This window comes from Hemiscyllium ocellatum, chromosome 19 (genome assembly GCF_020745735.1).
Source record: "Hemiscyllium ocellatum isolate sHemOce1 chromosome 19, sHemOce1.pat.X.cur, whole genome shotgun sequence".
NCBI lineage: Eukaryota > Metazoa > Chordata > Chondrichthyes > Orectolobiformes > Hemiscylliidae > Hemiscyllium > Hemiscyllium ocellatum.
This window is the reverse complement of record NC_083419.1, coordinates 54,273,747-54,297,704: the sequence shown is the minus strand read 5'-3', so window position 1 is coordinate 54,297,704 and position 23,958 is coordinate 54,273,747. Positions and strand designations below refer to the sequence as shown.

The following is a 23,958-nucleotide window of genomic DNA, read 5'->3' as shown; positions in this document are numbered from 1 at the left end:
GGTAGATCGGGAACAGTGTTGGGGTGATGACGCATCCCTCCATCTTTTTCTTTTTCCATACTGTCTGGATTCTATGATTCTACTACCTGGATAAACACTTTGAGGACAAAGAAGTTGCAGGATATGCAGAAAGACCCAAAAAGAGACCAAATGGAATGTTTTTCAAAAGAGCTGAAGTAGACAAGCAGGAGGCTGGAAGAACACTTTTCCTGCTGAAGGGCTTTTGCCCGAAACATCGATTTTCCAACTCCTCAGATGCTGCCTGATCTGCTGTGCTTTTCCAGCACAACTCTAACCTTGACTTTAATCTCCAGCATCTGCTATACCCACTTTTGCTAGGAAAAATGCAGCAAGCCAGGCAGGAGGTGGAGAACTCAACGTTTTGGATGTAACCCTTCTTCAGGACTAGGGGTGGCTGTAGAGGGAGCTGCAGATAAAGGTGGTGGCAGGGGCAGGGTGGTGAAGTGGGAGAGGTGAACACAGGTGGAGGGTACAACCAGATTGGTCGATGGGAGGAATGAATCCAAGTTGGTGACTGGGAAGAGTGGAACGGAGGGGGACGATCTAGGAAGGGAGTCGGGGGAAGGTAGAGGAGGTTATTTGAAATTGGAGATCTCAATGTTGAGTTCTCCGGGCTTTAGACTGTCCAGGTGGAAGATGAGGTGTTGTTCCTCCAATTTGCAGTTTGGTTCATTTTGGCAATGGAGGAGGCCAAGGATGGACATGTCAGAAAAGGAGTGGGAAGGGGAATTAAAGTGGGCAGTGACTGGAAGGTCCAGTTGGTGCCTGCATGCCCAGCTGTAATGCTCAGTGAATTATTCCCTAAGTTTACGTTTGGTCTCCCTTTTGTAGAGAAGACCACATCGGGAGCACCGGATACAGTAAATGTGGTAGGAAGAGAACCTCTGTCTCACCTGGAAGGACTGTCTGGGCCCTGGATGGAGGTAAGGAGTGTGGTGTACCGGCAAGCTTTGCATCTTTTCCGGTTGCAATGGTACCTGGGTTTTCAGTGGGGTTGATGGGGAGAGTGGCGCAAACCAAGGACTGTCAAAGGGAATGGTCCTTGCAGAAGTCAGAAAGGGGTGGGGAAGGGAAGATGTTCTTGGTGGTGGGTCTAGTTTGAGTTGGCAGAAGTATTTAAGGATGTGTTGGATACGGAGACAAGTGGGGAGGTAGGTGAGAACAAGGGGGACCCTGTCTTTATTGCATTTGGCGTGGGGGGTTTAGAGCAGTAGAATGGGGAATGGAGGTGGTGCAGTGCAGGGCTGTCTTAATGGGGGGGGAAGACCACGTTGTTCAAAATAGGTGGATATCTGGGAAGCTTAGGAGTGGAATGTCTCCTCGTCCAAGCAGATGCAGTGTAGACAGAGGAATTGGGAGAGCAGGATGGAGTATTTTCAGGGTGGGAGGAACATAGAACATTACAGCCAAGTACAGGCCCTTTGGCCATCAAGGTTGAGCCAACCTTTGGAACCAATCTGAAGCCTATCTACGCTACACTGTTCCATTTTCATCCATATATTTATCCAATGACCACTTAGATGCCCTTAAACTTGGTGAGTCAAGAAATGAGTGGTGCTGGAAAAGCACAGCAGGTCAGGCAGCATCCGAGGAACAGGAAAATCGATGTCATGGGCAAAAGCCCTTCATCAGGAATGACAGGATGGGCTTTTGCCTGAAAGATCGATTTTCCTACTCCTTGGGGGGATGCTGCCTGACCTGCTGTGCATTTCCAGTACACTCTAATATTGACTCTAATCTCCAGCATCTGCAGTACTCACTTTTGCCATAAACTTGGCAAGTCTATTACTGTTGCAGGCAGTGCACTATATGCCTTCTTAACAATCATATCAACCTGGGTGGCAACTTTCAGGGATCTATGTACCTCTGGACACCGAGATCTCTCTGTTCATCTACATTGCCAAGAATCTTACCATTAGCCCAATACTCTTCATTCCTATTACTCCTTCCAAAGTGAATCACCTCACACTTTTCCACATTAAACTCCATTTGGCATCTCTCAGCCCAGCTCTACAGCTTATCTATGTCCCTCTGTAACCTACAACATCCTTCAGCACTATCCACAATTCCACGCACCTTAGTGTCATGATTTGGAGGAGCTGGTGTTGGACTGGGGTGGGCAAAGTTACAAATCATACAACACCATGTTAAAGTCAAACAGGTTTATTTGGAAGCACTAGCTTTCAGTGCGCTGCTCCTTCATCAGATGGTCGTGGTTGTGGGTACTCCGCAACCACCTGATGAAGGAGCAGTGCTCTGAAAGCTAGTGGTTCCAAATAAACCCGTTAGACTACAGCCTGGAGTTGTGTGATTTTTTTTACCTTAGTGTCATCCGCAAATTTAGTAACCCATCCTTCTACACCCTCATCTAGGTCATCTATTAAAATGACAAAAAGCAGTGGCCCCAAAACAGATTCTTGCAATATACCACTAGTCACTGAACTCCAGGATGAATATTTCCCATCAACCACCACTCTGTCTTCTTTCAGCTCGCCAATCTCTGATCCAAGCTAAATCACCCTCAATCCCATGCCTCTGTATTTTGTGTAATAGCCTAACAAGGGGAACCTTATCAAATGTCTTACTGAAATCCATATACACCACATCAACCACTTTACCCTCATCCACATGTTTGGTCACCTTTTCAAAGAATTCAAAAGGTTTGTGAGGTACAACCTGCCCTTCACAAAAATGTGTTGACCATCCCTAATCAACTTATTCCTCTCTAGATGATTATAAATCCAATCTCTTATAACCTTTTACAACAGTTTACCCACAACCCAAGTAAGGCTGACTGGTCTATAATTACCAGGGTTGTCTGTACTCCCCTTCTTGAACAAGGGGGCAACATTTACTATCCAGGAGGTTTAGTCTCGGTAGTTATGGGGGACTGTGGGTTTGTAGTAAATGTCTGTCTGGAGACTGTCACCGGAGATGGAAATGGAGAGGTCAAGAAAGGGGAGGGAGGTATCCAAGATGAACCAAGTAAATTTGAGGGTGGTATATAAGTTGTGGGTGAAGTTGATGAACTGTTCCAGTTCAGCCTGGGTGCAGGACACTGCACTGATGCAGTTATGTCACATGGCTATAGTAGCGAGTTTGTTTCATTGTGTGGTCAAAGAGCTGAAGGGCTGAGGAGGTCATAGTGCTGGGACAGTGAGAAATGGTCTCATTGAGCACATGTCTGAGGGAGGCAGAGAAGTTCTTCAAAGTGGGCATCCTTTGAAGAGATTTCGCAGTGGAACAAACTTGGTTAGAGACAAAAAAAATGTTGACTTCACCTCCTGATGTTGCCTGGCTTGCTGTGTTCTTCCAGCCTCCTGCCTGTCTACTTTAGATTCAAAACAGCTGAAGCAGATAGACGGGTTAAATGGCCTCATTCTGCGCTACAGTAGTCCATGAATTAGTAAATCGTAACAGTGGCCGATTTGGATTGAGAGCTAGTCTCACTCAGATGGGATATAACAGGCCAAGGAAGAAGGAGTCGGCGTAGAAAATATTTTTGTTTGCCACAAGGCAAGGGACAAAACCATCTCATCAATTGCTTTTCCCAACACTAAACGTATATTTGTTAACTCATGCAAACTATGAATGTGGGATTTCTCTGAGGTTGGCTCAGTGGTTTGTTTTACCTCCTTTGCCCTGTGCAAAACACACTAGTGAAAGTTCACGACAGCCTTGCAGTACAAGGTTGCACTACACCAGGTGCTGTTTATCTACCTCACTGTAAATTTTGAAACAACTGCAACTTTTATTCACTAACACAGGTAAAACAGGTAAACATGTCAAACACAATATAGCATGGTCAAGGGGTGTAATTGCCTACTCCATTCTTATTTGTCAAATTAATTGGATTTTAATGCAGTGTCCAATATTAACCCCTTCAGAATCATTATCTTACACAATAAGAGAACATTCTAGAACTTAACTTGATTGATTGACTGACTGACTGACTGACAGACACATGTACCTAAATACACTGAAAAGCTTTATTTGTGAGCATTACAGGCAGGTCATAGTAAGCAAGGATATACATACAGATCATACGGTGAGAAAACTTTGGACAGATTGTGACATACAGGTTACAGCACACCAGACGTGTAAAAAGCAAGAACAACATTAATAAGATCAACATTATTTGAAGTTGGAGAGTCCATTCATCAGTCTAACAACAGCAGGGAAGAGATTGTCCTGAAATCTGCTGGTGCATGTTCAAGCTTCTCTATCTTCTGCCTGATGGAAGAGGTTGTAGAAGAGCATTACCAGGGCGCTATGGGTCTTTGATGATATCGGCAGCCTTTCTGCAGCAAAGAGACATGTAAATGGAGTCCATGGATAGGAGGTTGGCTTCCGTGATGGTCTGGGCTGTGAACGCAACCTTTTGCAGTTTCTTACTGTCCTGAGCAGAGCAGTTGCCATACCAGGCCATTATGTACCCGGATAGAATGCTTTCCATGTTGTATCTGTAAAAGTCGGCGAAGGTCCTTATGGACATGCCAAATTTCCTGAGCCGCCTGAGGAAGAAGAGGTGCTGTTGTGCCTTCTTGACTGTCACATCTACATGGGAGGTCTCAATCAGATTGTCTGTTATTGTCACTCCGAGCAACTTGATGCTCTCGACCCTCTCCACCTCAGCTCCAATGATGTAGATGGGGCCACATTCTCCTCCTTTCTTCCTGAAGTCAACGATCAGTTCTTTAGCTTTGCTGACATTGAAAGAGGGGTTGTTCTCATTGCACCATATCACCAAGCCCTCTATCCCCGTTCTGTATTCTAACTCATCGTTATTTGATATCTGTGCTACCCACAGTGATATTGTCAGTGAACGTGTGGGTGCTGTTCACTCAGAATTTGGCCTCACAGTCGTGGATATACAGGGAGGACAGTAGGGGGCTGTATCTATATCCTCGAGTGATGAAGAATGAAAGCACGGTTCTGAAAAGGTTATCAGGTTTGGGATTACAAATATAGGATAGATTGTGGATTCAGAGAAAAATCTTGATAATCCTAAAATTGAGGTGTCAGTATGGTCTCGAACACCAAGCCTCACCATGGACTGGGACTCCCGGCCTCAGCGTGGACTGGGACTCCCGGCCTCATAGAGGATTCAGACTCCCGGCCTCAGCGCAGACTCGGACTCCCGGCCTCAGCTCGGACTCGGACTCCCGGCCTCAGCGCGGACTCGGACTCCCGGCCTCAGCATGAAGTGGGACTCCCGGCCTCAGCGCGGACTCGGACTCCCGGCCTCAGCGTGGACTCGGACTCCCTGTGTCATTGTGGATCCAGACTCCCGGCCTCAGCGTGGATTCAGTCTCCTGGCCAAAGCGCGGACCGGGACTCCCGGCCTCAGCGTGGACTCGGACTCCCGGCCTCAGCGTGGACTCGGACTCCCTGTGTCATTGTGGATCCAGTCTCCTGGCCAAAGCGTGGACTGGGACCCCTGCCTCAGCATGGACCCAGACTCCCAGCCTCAGCATGAAGTGGCACTCCCGGCCTCAGCGTGGACTCGGACTCCCGGCCTCAGCGTGGACTCGGACTCCCGGCCTCAGCGTGGACTCGGACTCCTGGCCAAAGCGTGGACTCGGACCCCTGCCTCAGCATGGACCCAGACTCCCAGCCTCAGTGCGGACTGGGACTCCCGGCCTCTGCGCGTATTCGGACTCCCGGCCTCAGCGTGGAGTGGAACTCCCGGCCTCAGCACGGCCTGGGACTCCCGGCCTCAGCACGGACTGGGGCTCCCGGCCTCAGCACGGCCTGGGACTCCCGGCCTCAGCACGGCCTGGGACTCCCGGCCTCAGCACGGCCTGGGACTCCCGGCCTCAGCACGGCCTGGGACTCCCGGCCTCAGCACGGCCTGGGACTCCCGGCCTCAGCACGGCCTGGGACTCCCGGCCTCAGCACGGCCTGGGACTCCCGGCCTCAGCACGGCCTGGGACTCCCGGCCTCAGCACGGCCTGGGATTAACGGCCTCAGCATGGCCTGGGCCTCCTGGCCTCAGCACGGACTAGGACTCTCAGCCTCAGTGTGGACCCAGATTCCAGGCCTCGCTGTGGACTCGGACTCCCGGCCTCAAGGTGAAACCCAGTGCAGTCTGGGATAGAAGAATTGTTTCTCTGAACTTTTATTTCTCTATTTTTTTAACTTTTTGCTGGGCGTTTTATTTATTTTTTTAAAGAATCTGTATTTAAGTATCTGCACCTAGATGTCTTGGTCCCTAAGATGGTGCTGTAAGTGGCAACTTGTAAACATTTCACTGTACTCATGTGAGTACATGCACCAATAAAGCTAATTCTTCTATTCTTGAAAATCATTTAGAATATTAACTTACCTGTTCTGGACAAAAGGTGAGAGTTAGTAACAGCATCCTTTACAATATGTTGCATTATCAACTGGACATCGGCATTGTCTGAGGGTATGGGCATTGTGAACTATGTGTAAATTTTTTTTAAAAATCCTTTCTGATGCACTGTCTAGTTATAGATATCAATATTTTAAAGCATTCTGCCCAGCTGCATAATATCACATCTCTGGAACAGATGGGACTTAGAACTACATTATTTTGTGTATGCATACAGATCTATCCGAAAAGCCAAATCACTGACTACTGCCAACTCTCAGTGTACCAAAGGAACAGCGTACGGTTCCATAGCACATGCTGAGAAATGCATTCACTGTCAGCTCCAATATCTGTGTGTGTGATTATTTCAAACTTCTGGAAGCAGTAAGGCTTTAAAATATATATGAAACAAATTAATCAAACATTAAACTCTAAAACTCAGGCAACAAACTCTCATTTCCGCTTCCCAGTAAACCTGCTTCAAATAACCAAGAACTTCAATCTCGGGGTAAGTTACATTAGAATAGAGACAATTTGGGAAAAAAACAAGCAAGCAGACTGATCTTGTGAATATTGTTTTGCAAACTGATACTGAAAAATATGCTTTTTTTTAACTTCAAGAAGCATGCTTATGCCTGAACTAGATTTTAATATCCATCTGCATATGTTATCACAATCTTGAGAAGAAACTAAGCAAAGAACTATGACCTGTGAGAATTCATTTACTCTATCTCTGCTGAAGGAGAACAAACTCTTCCAGTGAAAGATAATACAGTCGGGCTTTGTTAATCACCTTCTGGATTAGTGGTGCTGGAAGACCACAGCAGTTCAGGCAGCATCCAAGGAGCAGCGAAACCGACGTTTCGGGCAAAAGCCCTTCATCAGGAATAAAGGCAGAGAGCCTGAAGCGTGGAGAGATAAGGGCGCCTCCTAGCAGAGCGCTTTAGGGAACATCTCCGGGACAACTGCACCAATCAACCACACCGCCCTGTGGCCCAATATTTCAACTCCCCCCACCCCCCCCACTCTGCCGAGGACATGGAGGTCCTGGGCCTCCTTCACCGCCACTCCCTCACCACCAGACGCCTGGAGGAAGAACGCCTCGTCTTCCGCCTCGGAACACTTCAACCCCAGGGCATCAATGTGGACTTCAACAGTTTCCTCATTTCCCCTTCCCCCACCTCACCCTAGTTCCAAACTTCCAGCTCAGCACTGTCCTCATGACTTGTCCTACCTGCCTATCTCCTTTTCTTCCCATCCACTCCACCCTCTCCTCCCTGACCTATCACCTTCATCTCCTCCCCCACTCACCCATTGTACTCTATGCTGCTTTCTCCCCACCCCACCTCCCTCTAGCTTATCTCTCCATGCTTCCGGCTCACTGCTTTTATTCCTTATGAAGGGCTTTTGCCCAAAACGTCGATTTCGCTGCACTTTGAATGCTGCCTGAACTGCTGTGCTCTTCCAGCACCACTAATCCAGAATCTGGTTTCCAGCATCTGCAGTCATTGTCTTTAACTTTGTTAATCACCTGTTCTTTCAGGATTCCATCCACCCCTCCCCCTCTCCCCTTCCCCCATAGCTATTGTGTACCTCTGTTGAAGGTGTATTATGATGTGTTAAACTCTACTGGCTATCTTTTTCCCGGATAAATGATCAACTCAGCAAGAGGACAAGGGACCTCATTGTGATAAGGTCAGTTACTTAAAAGCTAAAGTAAAAGGCTTTGTGCAAAGTGCCAATTTTGTTTGTGTTCACGCCGGTGACATGTTCAAGTCTCTGTTGATTTTAAAGGACACTCCTCGCGCCTTTGGGGCAAGTGAGAGACTGAGCTATCAACCCCCTCCCCCCAATGTTACTGCATCAAACAAGATGTTCAGCTTCACTGAGGCAGAAAGACAGCGAATTACCCTCGTCACGTAAACCTTTCTGAATCTTTCTGCCGCAATTCGATTCATTCTCTGTTTAAAGTCACTCACCGTTAGAAGTCCAAAATACTTTCAACTCTCATTTAAACTCTCACCACTTGCTGAGCCGAAAGTTAGACAGAAGCCACACCAAGAGAAGAAACACCCATCTCAAATGTAAGTGATTCAAGGCAGGAAAGTGATATTGAGTGTCTAATCTGTAATTACATCGAAAGATAAGCTACAACAATTGTTTTAGGTAAAACACGAATGTTTGTATCTGTTCTGAGCAGCAGTAACTTTTCAACGTTGGTAAAAATAATGTTATACTTTTTTTAATGAACGAAATCCAACAGTGAAATGTAATGCAATTTGCCTTTTTTTAAAAGAAAGTGAAGATTTTCACGGAGAACAAACTTCTTAATTTATTTTTCTGGAACTAGCTGATTAGCTCCAAAAAATACTTCGTGTTTTACGGAAAATACGCCTTATCCTAATTCTCTGGACGTATCTGTGTGCGCAAGATTTTGTTTTGTATCTTTGTTCTGGTGCTGCGGCCTGCACCCCTAGTTAATAAAACAATTGCAACATATGGAACAGACTCATAGTCATGGAGATGTACAGCATAGAAACAGACCCTTCGGTTCAATTCGTCCATGGGACCAGATATCCCAAATTAATCTGGAGCTATTTGCCAGCACTGAGCCCATATCCCTCTAACACTTTCAAGTTTCACAACATCTTTCCTCTAACAGGGAGACCAGAATGCAGTATTCCAACAGCAGCCTAACCAATGTTCTCAAGTTTACAGAGGGCAAAGTCCATCCAGGAGCCTTTGAAATGCTGTAATTGTACCAGTGTCCACCACTTCCTCTGGCAGCTCATTCCATATGCATGTTGAGACAGCATGCTTGCTTTCAATTGCAATAATGCCTTCTGTCTGAATGTAAAATTAAAAATCACCAGGGAGAAGTGTGTAGTTAGAATTTACTAGATTTAATTTAAATCTCTCCATAAACTATTATTAGCTAATAATTTCCTGATAGCCCAACTAAAATACTGCAACTTGCACATTAGTATGGTATCACTAATCTACCCACAGCAATGATTTGTTCAACTGAGCATCTTCACAATCTTTAAAGCCACTGATTTATAATCCCTGTATCAAATTGAATTTGAATACCCTGCAGCCACTTCAATATTCTTTTGTGATTGCAATCTAAATCTCTCTGGATTAGCCACCACAATTGTTTGTTCAGGTTTCGGATTTCCAACATGTTACCAAGTTTCAGTGATCCCCGTTTTGCTAAACTCCAGGCAAACATGACTTTCTGACATTTTAATCAATACTTTGATGTGGGAAAAGACTAAAACTATAAATGGTGCATGAGAAACGACCTTGTATAAGCTTAGCATTCCTCACTGTTTGTCCTAAAACATTTGTAGGTTACAGCACAGAAAGAGGCCATTCAGCCCATCATATCTACACTGACCTTGACTATTATGACATACTGCTGGCTGGAATCCCATACTTTGCCCTCTGTAAACTTGAGAACATTTATAGGCCACTTTTGGAATACTGCATTCAATTCTGGTCTCCCTGCTAGAGGAAACTTGAAAGGGTTCAAAAAAGATTTACAAGGATGTTGACCGGGTTGAAAGATTAGAGCTTCAGGGAGAGACTGAATAGGCTGGGGCTGTTTTCCCTGAAGCTTTGGTGGGGGGCCTTAAAAAGGTGCATAAAATCATGAGGGGCATGGATAGGCTAAATAGATAAGGTCTTTTCCCTGAAGTGTGGGATTCCAGAACTAGAGGGGATAGGTTTAGGGTGAAAGGAGAAAGATTTAAGAGACCTAACCGGTAACTTTTTTACGCAGAGGGTGGTGCCTGTATGGAATGAGCTGCCAGAGGAAGTTTCCAACATTTAAAAGGCATCTGGATGGATATATTAATACAAAGGTTTAAGAGGGATATGGGCCAAATACTGACAAATGGGACCAAATTAATTTAGGATATCTAGAAAAGGATAGACCAGATCTAAAAATTGAAGTTCTAAATTGGAAAAAGGCCAATTTTGACCATTAAATGTATTAGATTAGATTAGATTAGATTACTTACAGTGTGGAAACAGGCCCTTCGGCCCAACAAGTCCACACCGACCCGCCGAAGCGCAACCCACCCATACCCCTACATTTACCCCCTACCTAACACTACGGGCAATTTAGCATGGCCAATTCACTTGACCCGCACATCTTTGGACCATATTGGGCAAGAACTTTCAAAAGCTGATTGGGGGCAGATGTTCACAGATAAAGGGACAGCTGGAAAATGGAAAGCCTTCAGAAATGAGATAACAAGAATCCAGAGAAAGTATATTCCTGTCAGGGTGAAAGGGAAGGCTGGTAGGTATAGGGAATGCTGGATGACTAAAGAAATTGTGGGTTTGGTTAAGAAAAAGAAGGAAGCATATGTCAGGTATAGACAGGATAGATCGAGTGAATCCTAAGAAAAATATAAAGGCAGTAGGAGTTTACTTAAGAGGGAAATCAGGAGGGCAAAAAGGGGACATGAGATAGCTTTGGCAAATAGAGTTAAGGAGAATCCAAAGGGTTTTTACAAATATATTAAGGACAAAAGGGTAAGTAGGGTGAGAATAGGGCCCCTCAAAGAGCAGCAAGGTAGCCTTTGTGTATAGCCAGAGGCAATGGGGAAGATATTAAATGAGTATTGTGCATCAGTTTTTACTGTGGAAAAGGACATTGAAGATATGGAATGCAGGAAAATAAATGGTGACATCTTGAAAAATGTCCATATTACAGAGGAGGAAGTCTGAATGTCTTGAAATGCATAAAAGTGGACAAATACCCAGAACCTGATCAGGTGTACCCTAGGACTCCATGGGAAGTTAGGGAAATGATTGCTGGGCCTCTTGATGAGATATTTGTATCATTGATAGTCACAGGTGAGGTGCTGGAAGACTAGAAATTGGCTAACATGGTGCCATTGTTTAAGAAAGGTAGTAAGGACAATTCAGGGAACTATAGACCAGTGAGCCTGACACCGGTGGGGCAAGTTGTTGGAGGGAATCCTGAGGGACAGGATGTACAGGTATGTGGAAAGGCAAGGACTGATTAGGGATAGTCAACATGGTTTTGTGCATGGGAAATCATGTCTCACAAACTTGATTGAGTTTTTTGAAGAAGTAACAAAGAGGATTGATGAGGGCAGAGCAGTAGATGTGATCTATATGGACTTCAGTAAGGCGTTCGACAAGGTTCCCCATAGGAGACTAATTAGCAAGGTTAGATCTCATTGAATAAAGGGAAAACTAGCCCTTTAGACACAGAACTGGCTCAAAGGTAGAAGACAGAGGGTGGTAGTGGAGGGTTATCTTTCAGACAGGAGGTGTGTGACCAGTGGAGTGCCACAAGGATCAGTGCTGGGTTCACTACTTTTTGTCATTTATATAAATGATTTAGATGTGAGCATAAGAGGGAGAGTTAGCAATTTTGCAGATGACACCAAATTGGAGGTGTAGTGGACAGCGAAGGAGCTTACCTCAGATAGACCAATGGGCTGTGAAGTGGCAGATGGAGTTTAATTTAATAACTGTGAGGTGCTGCATTTTGGGAAAGTAAATCTTAGCAGGACTTATAAACTTAATGGTAAGGTTCTAGGGAGTGTTGCTGAACAAAGAGACCTTGGAGTGCAGGTTCATAGCTCCTTGAAAATGGAGTCGCAGGTAGATAGGTAGTGAAGAAGGCGTTTGGTATGCTTTCCTTTATGGTCAGAGTATTGAGTACTGGGGTTGAGAGGTCATGTTGCAGCTGTACAGAACATTGGTTAGGCCACTGTTGAAACATTGCATGCAATTCTGGTCTCTTTCCTATCAGAAGGATGTTGTGAAACCTGAAAGGATTCAGACAAGATTTACAAGGATGTTGCCAGGTTGAAGGATTTGAGCTACAGGGAATGGCTGAACAGGCTGGGGCTGTTTTCCCTGGAACATCAGAAGCTGAGGGGTGACCTTATCGAGGTTTACAAAATTGAGGGACATGGATAGGATAAAGAGACAAAGTCTTTTCCCTGGGGTCGGGGAGTCCAGAACTAGATGACAGTGTGTAGGTTTGCTCGCTGAGCTGTAGGTTTGAAATCCAGATTTTTCATTACCTGGCTCGGTAACATCATCAGTGGCGACCTAGAAATGAAGCGAAGCTGTTGTCTCCTGCTTTCTATTTATATCTTTCTCCTGGATGGGGTTCCTGGGGTTTGTGGTGATGTCATTTCCTGTTCGTTTTCTGAGAGGTTGATATATGGCATCTAGATCTATGTGTTTGTTTATGGCGTTGTGGTTGGAGTGCCAGGCCTCTAGAAATTCTCTGGCATGTCTTTGCTTAGCCTGTCCCAGGATAGATGTGTTGGCCCAGTCGAAATGGTGATTTTTTTTTCATCCGTGTGTAGGGCTACAAGGGCGAGAGGGTCGTGTCTTTTTGTGGCTAGATGGTGTTTGTGTATCCTGGTGGCTAACTTTCTTCTTGTTTGTCCTACATAGTGTTTGTGGCAGTCCTTGCATGAAATTTTGTAGATGATGTTGGTTTTGTCCATGGTTTGTACTGGGTCTTTTATGTTTGTTAGTTTTTGTTGGAGAGTGTTGGTGGGTTTATGTGCTACTAGGATTCCGAGGGGTCTTAGTAGTCTGGCTGTCATTTCTGAAACTTCTTTGATGTATGGTAAGGTGGTTAGGGTTTCTGGCTATGTTTGGTCTGCTTGTCGTGGTTTGTTCTTGAGGAATCTGCGCACTGTATTTTTTTGAGTATCCGTTCTTCTTGAATACGTTGAATGCATTCCTTCACATGGACATTTTATATTAGGAGTTTGGAGTGGTGAAAACGAAAGGAACTGTTCAGCCTACGTTCTTGACCTACTTAACTTTCAAACAAAAGTCTTACAAATGTAGAGTTTTGGACATTTATCTTAATTTGACAAGCTATACCCTAGATAGTTTTTTTGTACCTTCAGTATTGATTACAAAGAAGAACGGAACAATTTTCTCCCACAGTCAGTAAATGTTGAAAGCCTTTTCTCTGTTCCCTCAGATTACAAATACTGTGGTGCAATAATGAGACTTAATGGCTACATCAACAACAGAACCCACCCTGTTTCCATGGCAATTATCCAGCTGGCCCTCCTTGTTTCCACCGGCTTCAATCAAGCACTGCATCAAACTGTGAATCCATTGATAGAGAACTCCCCGTTCACTGCTCTGTGGAATGCACCCGTCGAACTATGTGAGAGCAAGTTTGATGTTGCGGTAGATCTAAGCCTTTTTGAAGTCATCGGTAGCCCTTTAGAAACAGCAACAGGACAGCCCATCACGATATTCTACCACAATAGGCTTGGTTATTATCCATACTATGATGAGGTAACTGGAGAGTCATTCAATGGTGGTATCCCCCAGCTGGCACCCTTTGATCTTCACTATGCAAAGGCAGCTGAAGATTTTCAGTATTACATTCCTTCAAAAGAGCTTCCTGGAATTGCGATAATAAACTGGGAAAACTGGCGGCCTCAGTGGATAAGAAACTGGGACCAGAAAGATATTTACAGGACAAAATCGGTCGAGTTGGTTAAGCAACGAAACCAGTTGTTAAACATGAGTGAGGTAATTGTAATTGCCAAGAAGCAATTCGAAGAGCAGGCAAAGAACTTAATGTTAAAAACTTTAAAATTAGGCAAGTCATTAAGACCGAATCACTTCTGGGGATATTACTTGTACCCGGAGTGTTACAACTATAACTACAAGGACAATAATAGTAACTACTCAGGGAGTTGTCCTGATATTGAAATAGATAGAAATAATGAGCTTCTCTGGCTGTGGAATGAAAGCACAGCACTGTTTCCATCCATCTACCTGCAGACAATGCTCCGAGCTTCAGTCAATGCTGCTAAGTTTGTACGGCACCGGATTCAGGAAGCAAAGCGAGTTGCATTGCTTTCCAGTCAGGAATATTCACCACCTTTGTACATCTACACGCGACCCGTTTTCACCAATGCCGCCAATGAATACCTATCTGAGGTAAATTACATCAGACTAACCAGAAATAAAACTTCCATGATTTGCCAAAAGTAATTAAAAAAGATTGACAATTTCTTACAGTTTTTGACTGTTACAATCAGAATAAAACATGAAAACTTTGGAATCGTGCAATGCAATGTCAATTGATTCTAATCATATGGAGTTATTTTCTTCAAGTTGACTGTAAAATGTATTGTTTTACTTCAAACTTTCTCCTTTGCAGATTGACCTTGTCCATACCATTGGGGAGAGTGCGGCTCTGGGAACAGCTGGGTTTGTGTTGTGGGGCAGTTTGAGTATGACTGAAACAGAGGTAAATATGTTTGATATTTACCCATTTATGTGATGAATATATTGTCATAGTGTACTTCTTTGGAATTGTTGAAGCCTGCCTCTGTACTTTTATTACCGAGTCACTGCAGTACCTGGGATGAAACCACGTAAGACAAAATGTTGTCGCTTCAAGTTTGATCTACAGTAATAAGTGACATTTGGCAAAGCAGAGGTGGGGATGCTTTAATTGATCCTTACTTGGATGGTGTAAAACCAATTCAGCCAAGATTTATATCAGTCATCCTCACTGGAAAGTGCATACACAAGGTGTTGGTTTGGAAGAGGTGCAGAGATCACTTAGATTAGTTCAATGTGGTTTCTCATACCTCTTTAAAAAGCCTCATGGTGGTTTAGTAGTTAGCACTGCTGCCTTCCAGCGCCAGGTGCTGTGTTCAGTTCAACCCTCAGGTGACTATCTGCATGGGTCTCCTTTGGGTGCTCTGGTTTCCTCCCACAGTCCAAAGATGTGCAGCTTAGGTGGATTAGCCATGGGAAAAGCAGGGTAAGAAGGGATCGGATGGGCCTAAGTGGTATGCATTTCAGAGAGTCATTGTGAACTCAATGGGCTGAACGGCCTGCTTCCACACGGTAAGGATTCTATGAAATTACCCAAACCCTTTGTTGCTCATGCTTTCGTGATGTTCCCAACAGGCTAGACTGGACACTGAGGTAATGAATAAAATCAAATTATGTATGATCAAACAAAACATTGCCCTTATTGAAATCTAATAGCTGTGCTCAATTGAACTGATAAATCTGGTAGAATGGGTTTTCCTACTCCCTCAGGATTCAAGAGTAATAGTGGGCATGATGACTCAATTAGAGTCATAGAATCCCTACAGTGTAGAAACAGGCTATTTGGCCCAACAAGTCCACACTGAGTCTCCAAAGAGTGTCCCACCCAGACCCATTCCCCTACCCTATTACTTTGTCTTAGAAATTCTGGAAAATCCCCAGGCTAGATGGGATGTATCCTAGGACTCTCTGGGAATCCAGGGAGGAGATTGCTGAGCCTTTGTTTTTGATCTTAATGTCATCATTGGCTACAGGAGTAGTGCAAGAAGACTGGAGGATAGCAATGTTGTTCCCTTGTTCAAGAAGGGGAGTGGAGACAATCCTGGTGATTATAGAGCAGTGAACCTTACTTCAGTTGTAGGTAAAGTGTTGGAAAGGGTTATAAGAGAGGATTTGTAATCATCTTGGTAGGAATAAGTTGATTAAGGATAGTCAGCATTGTTTTGTGAAGGGTAGATCGTGCCTCACAAATCTTATTGAGTTCTTTGAGAAGGTGTCCAAACAGGTGCATGAGGGTAAAGCCATTGATGTGGTGTATATGGATTTCAGTAAGAGGTTTGTTAGGTTCCTCATGGTAAGCTACTGCACAAAATACAGAGGCATGGGATTGAGGGTGATTTAGCGGTTTGGATCAGAAATTGGCTCACTCAAAGAAGACAGAGGGTGGGTGGTTGATGGGAAATGTTCACCCTGGAGTTCAGCATCTGTTTTGGGTCCACTGCTGTTTGTCATTTTCATAAACTGCCTGGATGAGGGATGATTGTAAATTTGCAGATGACACTAAGGTCAGTGGAGTTGTGGATAGTGCCGAAGAATATTGTAGGTTATAGAGGGACATAGATAAGCTGCAGAGCTGGGCTGAGAGGTGGCAAATGGAGTTTAATGCAGAAAAGTGTGAGGTGATTCACTTTGGAAGGAATAACAGGAATACAGAGTACTTGGCGAATGGTAAGATTCTTGGTAGTGTTGATGAGCAGAGAGCTCTCAGTGTCCATGTACATAGATCTCTCAAAGTTGCCACCCAGTTGATAGGGTTGTTAAGAAGGCATATGATGTGTTAGCTTTTATTAGTCGAGGGATCGGGTTTCAGAACCACGAGGCCATGCTGCAGCTGTACAAAACTCTGGTGTGGCCACATTTAGAGTAATGCGTGCAGTTCTGGTCGGCACATGATAGGAAGGATGTGAAAGCATTAGAAAAGGTGCAGAGGAGATTTACTAGGATTTTGCCTGGAATAGAGGGAAGGTCTTATGAGGAAAGGTTCAGGGACTTGAGGCTGTTTTCATTAGAGAGAAGAAGATTGAGAGGTGACTTAATAGAGACATACAAGATGATCAGAGGATTAGATAGGGTGGACAGTGAGAGCCATTTTAAATTGAGGTGTGATAAATATAGGACAGATGTCAGAGGGAGATTCTTTACTCGGAAAGTAGTAGAGGCATGGATCACGGTCTGCAACAGTTGTAGACTCGCCAACTTTATGGGCATTTAAATGGTCATTGGAAAGGCATATGGACAAGAATGGAATAATGTAGGTTAGATGGGCTTCAGATTGGTTTCATAGGTTGGCGTAACATCAAGGGCCGAAGGGCCTTTTCTGGTCCATGTTTACATTTCTCCTACCTAATGCACCTAAGCTACAAATCTCTGCACACTATGGGCAATTTAGCATAGCCAATTCACCTGACCTGCACATCTTTGGATTGTGGGAGGAAACTGAAGCACACAGAGGAAACCCACGCAGACACGGAGAGAATGTACGAACTCCACAGAGATAGTCACCCGAGGATGGAATTGAACTTAGCCACTGAGCCACTGTGCTGACCATAATTGGGTAAAAGTCCAAAAATGTGAGTCTGACTGTAGCAATAAATTTTGTATTTAAGTCCTCCCTCCTTCCGAGAGGAAACTATTTCCTTGTTTTCAGGTGACAAGAAGCCTAAATTATGCATTTGCTTTTCTTTAATTGCGCAACTCTTTGGAAATTAACTTGCCTTTCCAATTAACATCTGACCAACTTCAGAAACCTGACTGGATAGACCAAACATGCACCTGTTGACATTGGCCTTCTGCTTCCAGTCCAGGACAGTCTGCAGGTTTGGCTGTATTTAATGAAACCTCAATATTCTATGTCTTCACTTTTGCTTTGGAGATGCTGGTGTTGGACTGGGGTGTACAAAGTTAGCAATCACACAACACCAGGTTATAGTCTAACAGGTTTAATTGGAAGCACACTAGCTTTCGGAGTGATGCTCCTTCATCAGGTGATTGTGGAGGGCTCGATCGTAACACAGAATTTACAGCAAAAATTTGCTGTGTGTGTGTGTGTGTGTGTGTGTGTGTGTGTGTGTGTGTGTGTGTGTGTGTGTGTGTGTGTAATGCAATGGTGATCGCCTGTAATGTGACATGTACCCAAGGTCCCGGTTGAGGCCCTCCCTATGGGTACCGAACTTAGCTATCAGCCTCTGCTCGGCCACTTTCCTCCGCTGCCTGTCCCGAAGTCCATCTTGGAGGATGGTCACTCAAAGGTCCGAGGCTGAATGTCCTGGACCACTGAAGTGTTCCCCAACTGGGAGGGAACCCTCCTGTTTGTCGATTGTTGTGCGGTGCCCATTCATCCGTTGTTGTAGCCTTTGCTTGATTTCCCCGATGTACCATGCCTCTGGGCATCCTTGCCTGCAACGTATAAGATAGACTACGTTGGCTGAGTCACATTAGGACCTGCCATGTACAAGGTGGGAGGTGTTCCCATGCGTAATAGTGGTATCTATGTCCACAATCTGACACGTTCTTGCAGCGTCCACCGTGACAGGGTTGGATGGAGTTGTCCTGAGAGCCGGGCAGTTTGCTACGAACAATGATCTGTTTGAGGTTTGGCGGTTGTTTAAAGACGAGTAGTGGAGGTGTGGGGAAGGTCTTGGGGAGGTGCTCATCCTCATTGATAATATGTTGCAGGTCACGAAGAACATGGAGTAATCTTTCAGCCCCTGGGAAGTACTGAACAACGAAGGGTACCCTGTCAGATGCAGCACGTGTCTGTCTCCTGGGGAGGTCATTACGGTTCCTTGCTGTGGTATGTCGGAACTGGCGGTCGATGAGTTGAGCATCGTATCCCGTTCTTGCGAGGGCATCCTTGAGTACTTCCAGGTGTCCGTCACGTTCCTCCTCATCTGAGCAGATCAGGTGTATGCTACACTTCTCCAACTTCCACCCAAAACATATTAAAACAGCCATTCCCTATGGACAAGTCCAAAGCATACATCCAATCTGCTCAGATGAGGAGGAACGTGACGGACACCTGGAAGTACTCAAGGATGCCCTCGCAAGAACGGGATATGATGCTCAACTCATCGACCGCCAGTTCCGACGTGCCACAGCAAGGAACCGTGATGACCTCCTCAGGAGACAGACACGTGCTGCATCTGACAGGGTACCCTTCGTTGTTCAGTAATTCCCAGGGGCTGAAAGATTACTCCATGTTCTTCGTGACCTGCAACATATTATCAATGAGGATGAGCACCTCCCCAAGACCTTCCCCACACCTCCACTACTCGTCTTTAAACAACCGCCAAACCTCAAACAGATCATTGTTCGTAGCAAACTGCCCGGCTCTCAGGACAACTCCATCCAACCCTGTCACGGTGGATGCTGCAAGAACGTGTCAGATTGTGGACATAGATACCACTATTACGCATGGGAACACCTCCCACCTTGTACATGGCAGGTCCTAATGTGACTCAGCCAACGTAGTCTATCTTATACGTTGCAGGCAAGGATGCCCAGAGGCATGGTACATCGGGGAAATCAAGCAAAGGCTACAACAACGGATGAATGGGCACCGCACAACAATCGACAAACAGGAGGGTTCCCTCCCAGTTGGGGAACACTTCAGTGGTCCAGGACATTCAGCCTCGGACCTTTGAGTGACCATCCTCCAAGATGGACTTCGGGACAGGCAGCGGAGGAAAGTGGCCGAGCAGAGGCTGATAGCTAAGTTCGGTACCCATAGGGAGGGCCTCAACCGGGACCTTGGGTACATGTCACATTACAGGCGATCACCATTTGCACTACACAAACACTCTGTGTGTGTGTGTCTCTCTCTCTCTCTCTCTCTCTCTCTCTCTCTCTCTCTCTCTCTCTCTCTCTCTCTCTCTCTCTCTCTCTCTCTCTCGCACGCCCACACACATCCTTATAGACACACAGACGCCCACATGCACCCCCTCACAGACACTCTGCATTCACTATACGCGCGCACACATTTTGTGGGGTGAATTTGTACTTGCAGAGTTACATTGTATGCAGTTTGAGCAATGTACATTCGTGTAGAACTCTGAGCTCAAAAACTGCATGAAGTTATATAAAACACTGTTATCTCACTTTTTGGATTAGAATCCATCTAAACATCAGGTCATAGACAGAGAACACAAGGGGCTAACACCTTCAACATATTGTCTAGCTATCACCATTGTTAACAGCTAACCCGAGAATGCAACCTTTTTAAAAAAAAAGGGTTTTGTGATTTACACATGAAAGAAGTGAAACTATCACTGTATTCTAACAGATGAAAGGCTTAACAGACAATCAATTTTTCAATGTATAATTTCAGTTACATCACACTGCAAATTTTTGCTATAAATCCTGTGTTACGATCGAGATTCCACTATCACCTGATGAAGGAGCGTCGCTCCGAAAGCTAGTGTGCTTCCAATTAAATCTGTTGGACTATAACCTGGTGTTGTGATTTTCAACTTTTCACTTTTGCTGTGACCTTGACTACTGCAAAGACAATTTGTGACAGAAAGGGCCATTTAAAACAGAAGGCAAGCAGGGAGCTTGTGATAGAGAGGTACATTTTGGTGCAGGAGGTAAGGCTCTAGCATGTGACCAAAGAAAAGAATTAAGTATCAAGTTGAAAAATTGAAAGTCCATCTGGTTGAAGGACACAGTACTGCACCAATTCGGCTGGAAGAACACAGGAAATCAGGAGGTGGAGAAGTCAACATTTCAGATGCAACCCTTCTTCAGGAGTACACAGTGACTCAGTGGTTGGCACTGCTGCCTCAGCACCAGGGACCCAGGTTCAATTCCATCTTCGAGCGACTATTCAGTTTGCATGTTCTCCCTGTGTGTGGGTGGGCTTCTTCTGGGTGCTCTGGTTTCCTCCCACAGTCCAAAATGTGCAGGTTAGGTGGATTGGCCATGCTAAATTGCCCATAGTGTCCTGGGATGTGTAGGATGGGTGGATTAGCCATGGAAAGTGTACAGCTACAGGGATGGGGTTGGGTCTGGGTGGGATGCTTTTTGTTGGGGCAATATTAACATGATGGGCCAAATGGCCTGCTTCCATGCCATAGGGGTTCTATGAATTCTGGTTGAAAGACCTAGTGCTGCATCAATATGGGATCTGGTGCGTAAAACTGTAAATAAATACAGTACAACCACATGAAGAGCAAGGTGATTTGTGAATGGGAATCTGTAATGGGAGGAGGGTGGACTCCAGTCAGTTTATGAGCCAGGCCATTTCTAGTCCTAGGATTGGTCATGATCAGTCAGGAGTTTGGTCTTAATCTTGGAGACCACTTCCCTTTCAGTCACTGCAGCAAATGCAAATTCTAAAGCTCAAAGGTTTGAATCGAAAATCAATTGTAAAATGAACTTTCAATGTCAACAAAGCAGCACTCACAGTGGGAGGTGTAAATTGCTTTTTGTTTTAAAGGGGTGGAGTTCATAGTTAGAATGTGAAGCAACCTTAAAAGCTTTTCCTGTAATTGAGAAATTACTCATCCCAATCACCTTGCTTTAGTTCCCACTTCATAAACTGAGACTTGCCAGCTCTGAGTACTTTTGGCCTTGAGTACAGGAGTTGGCAGACCATGTTGCAGCTGAACAGGACATTGGTTAGGCCACTTTAGGAATATTGTGTGCAATTCTGGTCTCCCTCCAAAAGAAGGACGTTATGAAACTTGCAATGAGTTCAGAAAAGATTTACCAGGATGTTGCCAGGGTTGGAGGGTTTGAGTTATAGGGAGAGGCTGGGGCTGTTTTCCTTGGAGCGTCAGAGGCTGAGGGGTGACCTTATACAGATTTGTCAAATCATGAGGGGCATGGATAGGATAAATACACACGGTCTTTTCCCTGGAATGGGGGAGTCCAGAACTAGAGGGCATAAGTTTAGGGTGAGAGGGGAAATTTATAAAAGGGAACTACGTGGCAACTTTTTCACACAGAGGGTGGTGCTTGTATGGAATGAGCTGCCAGAGGAAGTGGTGGAGGCTGGTACAATTGCAACATTTAAAAGGCATCTGGATGGGTATATGAATAGGAAGGGTTTAGAGGAATATGGGCCAAGTACTGGCAAATGAGACTGGATTAATTTAGGATATCTGGTCAGCATGGACGAGTTGGACCGACAAGTCTGTTTCCGTGCTGTACATCTCTATCACTCTGAGCTGCCTGTGCAGTGGTGGAGTTAGACTAAGTGATCCTACTGTGAGTATGTGGTACCAAAGAGAGGATGGTGCCTCTCACCCTTAAGAGAGTATAGGAGATCACTCATTTTCTTCCTGCACTGCCTTGTGTTTCCTTTTTTCTGGATCATCAACACTGATCTGCATGGTGATTTGATCCCAAACCGATAGGTCTGTTAGGATAGTATCCTGGTGCTGCCTGCCAGCAACAGAATGCCCCTCCTGTCAGTGATTCTATCCAAGGGCTGCTGTAATGAAGCATCACTGATGTTGCTGATTCTTTTGGAGGTATTTCTTCTGGACGGTTTCTGGCTGGCAGTGATTGTAATGGTGTTCAGCTGGCCTTCCAATATGGCAAAAGAGCCTTCAACCCTAGAAGGAACAAGAACTCGCTCCTGACCTGCTGCATGGGATTCACCAGGTTGCTTGTGCAACATCACGCTTGCGTAGAAAATGTGGTGAAAAGTGTGTAATCGTGTGAGAAAACTTACCTAATCGTTGGCTGATATGATGCCATCTTGCCACCATCCTTAACTCCAAAATGGAAAATCTCAGCTATACAAAAGATCACACTTTTCCAATACACACAGAATAGACTTTAACCTGAATTTGCTACTCCAGTATCTGGCTGGAAAATCTTTGCTTCCTCAAGACAAATCCCCTCCAGTTTTGCTGCAAGCCAACCTGCAAACATGACCTAGATCCTGCGCAGTGCTACTGTCTGCAGGTTCAACTGCCGAAAATAATGGCTCCAGAATCCCTTGTACATCTGGTTTTTTAAATTAAACACCCCAACACCACTTCAGAAGTTGCTGTTAAAGTCTTATTTGTAAATAATGTGGCTCAATTTGATACTCAATTTGATTGGATCTGTCTATGGATGCACATGCTTTAAGCAGTGGTGTGTTTTAAAATCTTACCTTTAAAATAGACTAAGCTTTTATCGTCATTATCTCTGCTTCAAGATCCAAGGCTCTTCATAACTCTCTGAAAGTGTCTTTTTTTTCCAAACTCTGATCCACAATCCTTCTTTAAAATATGGTAAGTTATTGTAATTAATTGAAATTATTTTTAAAAACCTTTAACTCCTGATTATTCTTTATTTTTTCAAGTTTTGCATTAGTTTTTCTAATCACCTATCAATTGCTTGTTGGTTGCTTATTATGACACTAGTGTTAACTGTTCACTTGCATTAACATGGCAACACAGGGTGGCTCAGTGGTGAGCACTGCTGCCTCAAACTCCCAGGGATCTGAGTTTGATTCTCGACTCGGGCGACTGTACAAACTCCCCACAGCCAATCTTCCCATGTCTGTGTGGGTTTCCTCCCAGAGGTGGACAGGTTAGGTGGATTGGATATGGGAAATGCAGGGTTAGAGTGTGGGTGTGGGATGGTCTTTTGAGGGTTGGTGTGGCTTTGATGGGCTGAATGGCCAGCTTCCACATTGTTGGGATTCTATGATTCAACACAATCTGGCTTCTTTACTTTGTCAGATGAACAGTATAGTTATACTAAAATAGCCAATTTAACTAAACTGAACATCTAAAAAGCAAGTTTCCTTATGATGGATGATGACCACGAAAGCTCAATAATTAAGAAAATACGAAATGAGCAATTCACCAGTGAGCTGTCAGATTCAGAGTAACTCAAATCTATTATCGAGATTCACTTAAATTAAAATAGTTTAAAGGCAGAAGTTCATACGTCTTTTGTTTTCTAAGTTTTCATCAAGTGGATTACATGATACAGAACTTTGCCTAATTGAACCCAATTGATCTTGCAATCCGTTCCATCATCTATGTCTAGGCAGTAACATTGTGATTTACCCTGTAGCCTATGTATAGGACAACACAAGGTGCTGGCTTTTTCTCTTTGTTAAATTACGTAATATAAGCTCAGCATTGGTACTTATTGATCTAGACGTGGATGTCACTAATGTTTTATTCTACCAGCATATTATATCATGGATTTTTGTCAGAAAATAAATCTGAGTTGAGCCATTTTCTTTTATCTCTGGAAAT

The 23,958-nt window shown here is 44.6% G+C and overlaps 1 protein-coding gene across 1 annotated transcript in view; it reads left to right on the top strand.

The window, feature by feature from the left end:
• The first annotated feature begins 938 nt into the window (after window positions 1-938).
• LOC132824807 (hyaluronidase PH-20-like) overlaps window positions 939-23,958 on the top strand; it is a 52,904-nt gene continuing 29,884 nt past the window's right edge. The window contains exons 1-5 of the mRNA XM_060839549.1: window positions 939-944; window positions 7,855-7,947; window positions 8,153-8,177; window positions 13,362-14,341; window positions 14,565-14,654. Coding sequence (XP_060695532.1) covers window positions 939-944; window positions 7,855-7,947; window positions 8,153-8,177; window positions 13,362-14,341; window positions 14,565-14,654 — 1,194 coding nt within the window. The remainder of the gene's footprint in view (window positions 945-7,854; window positions 7,948-8,152; window positions 8,178-13,361; window positions 14,342-14,564; window positions 14,655-23,958) is intronic.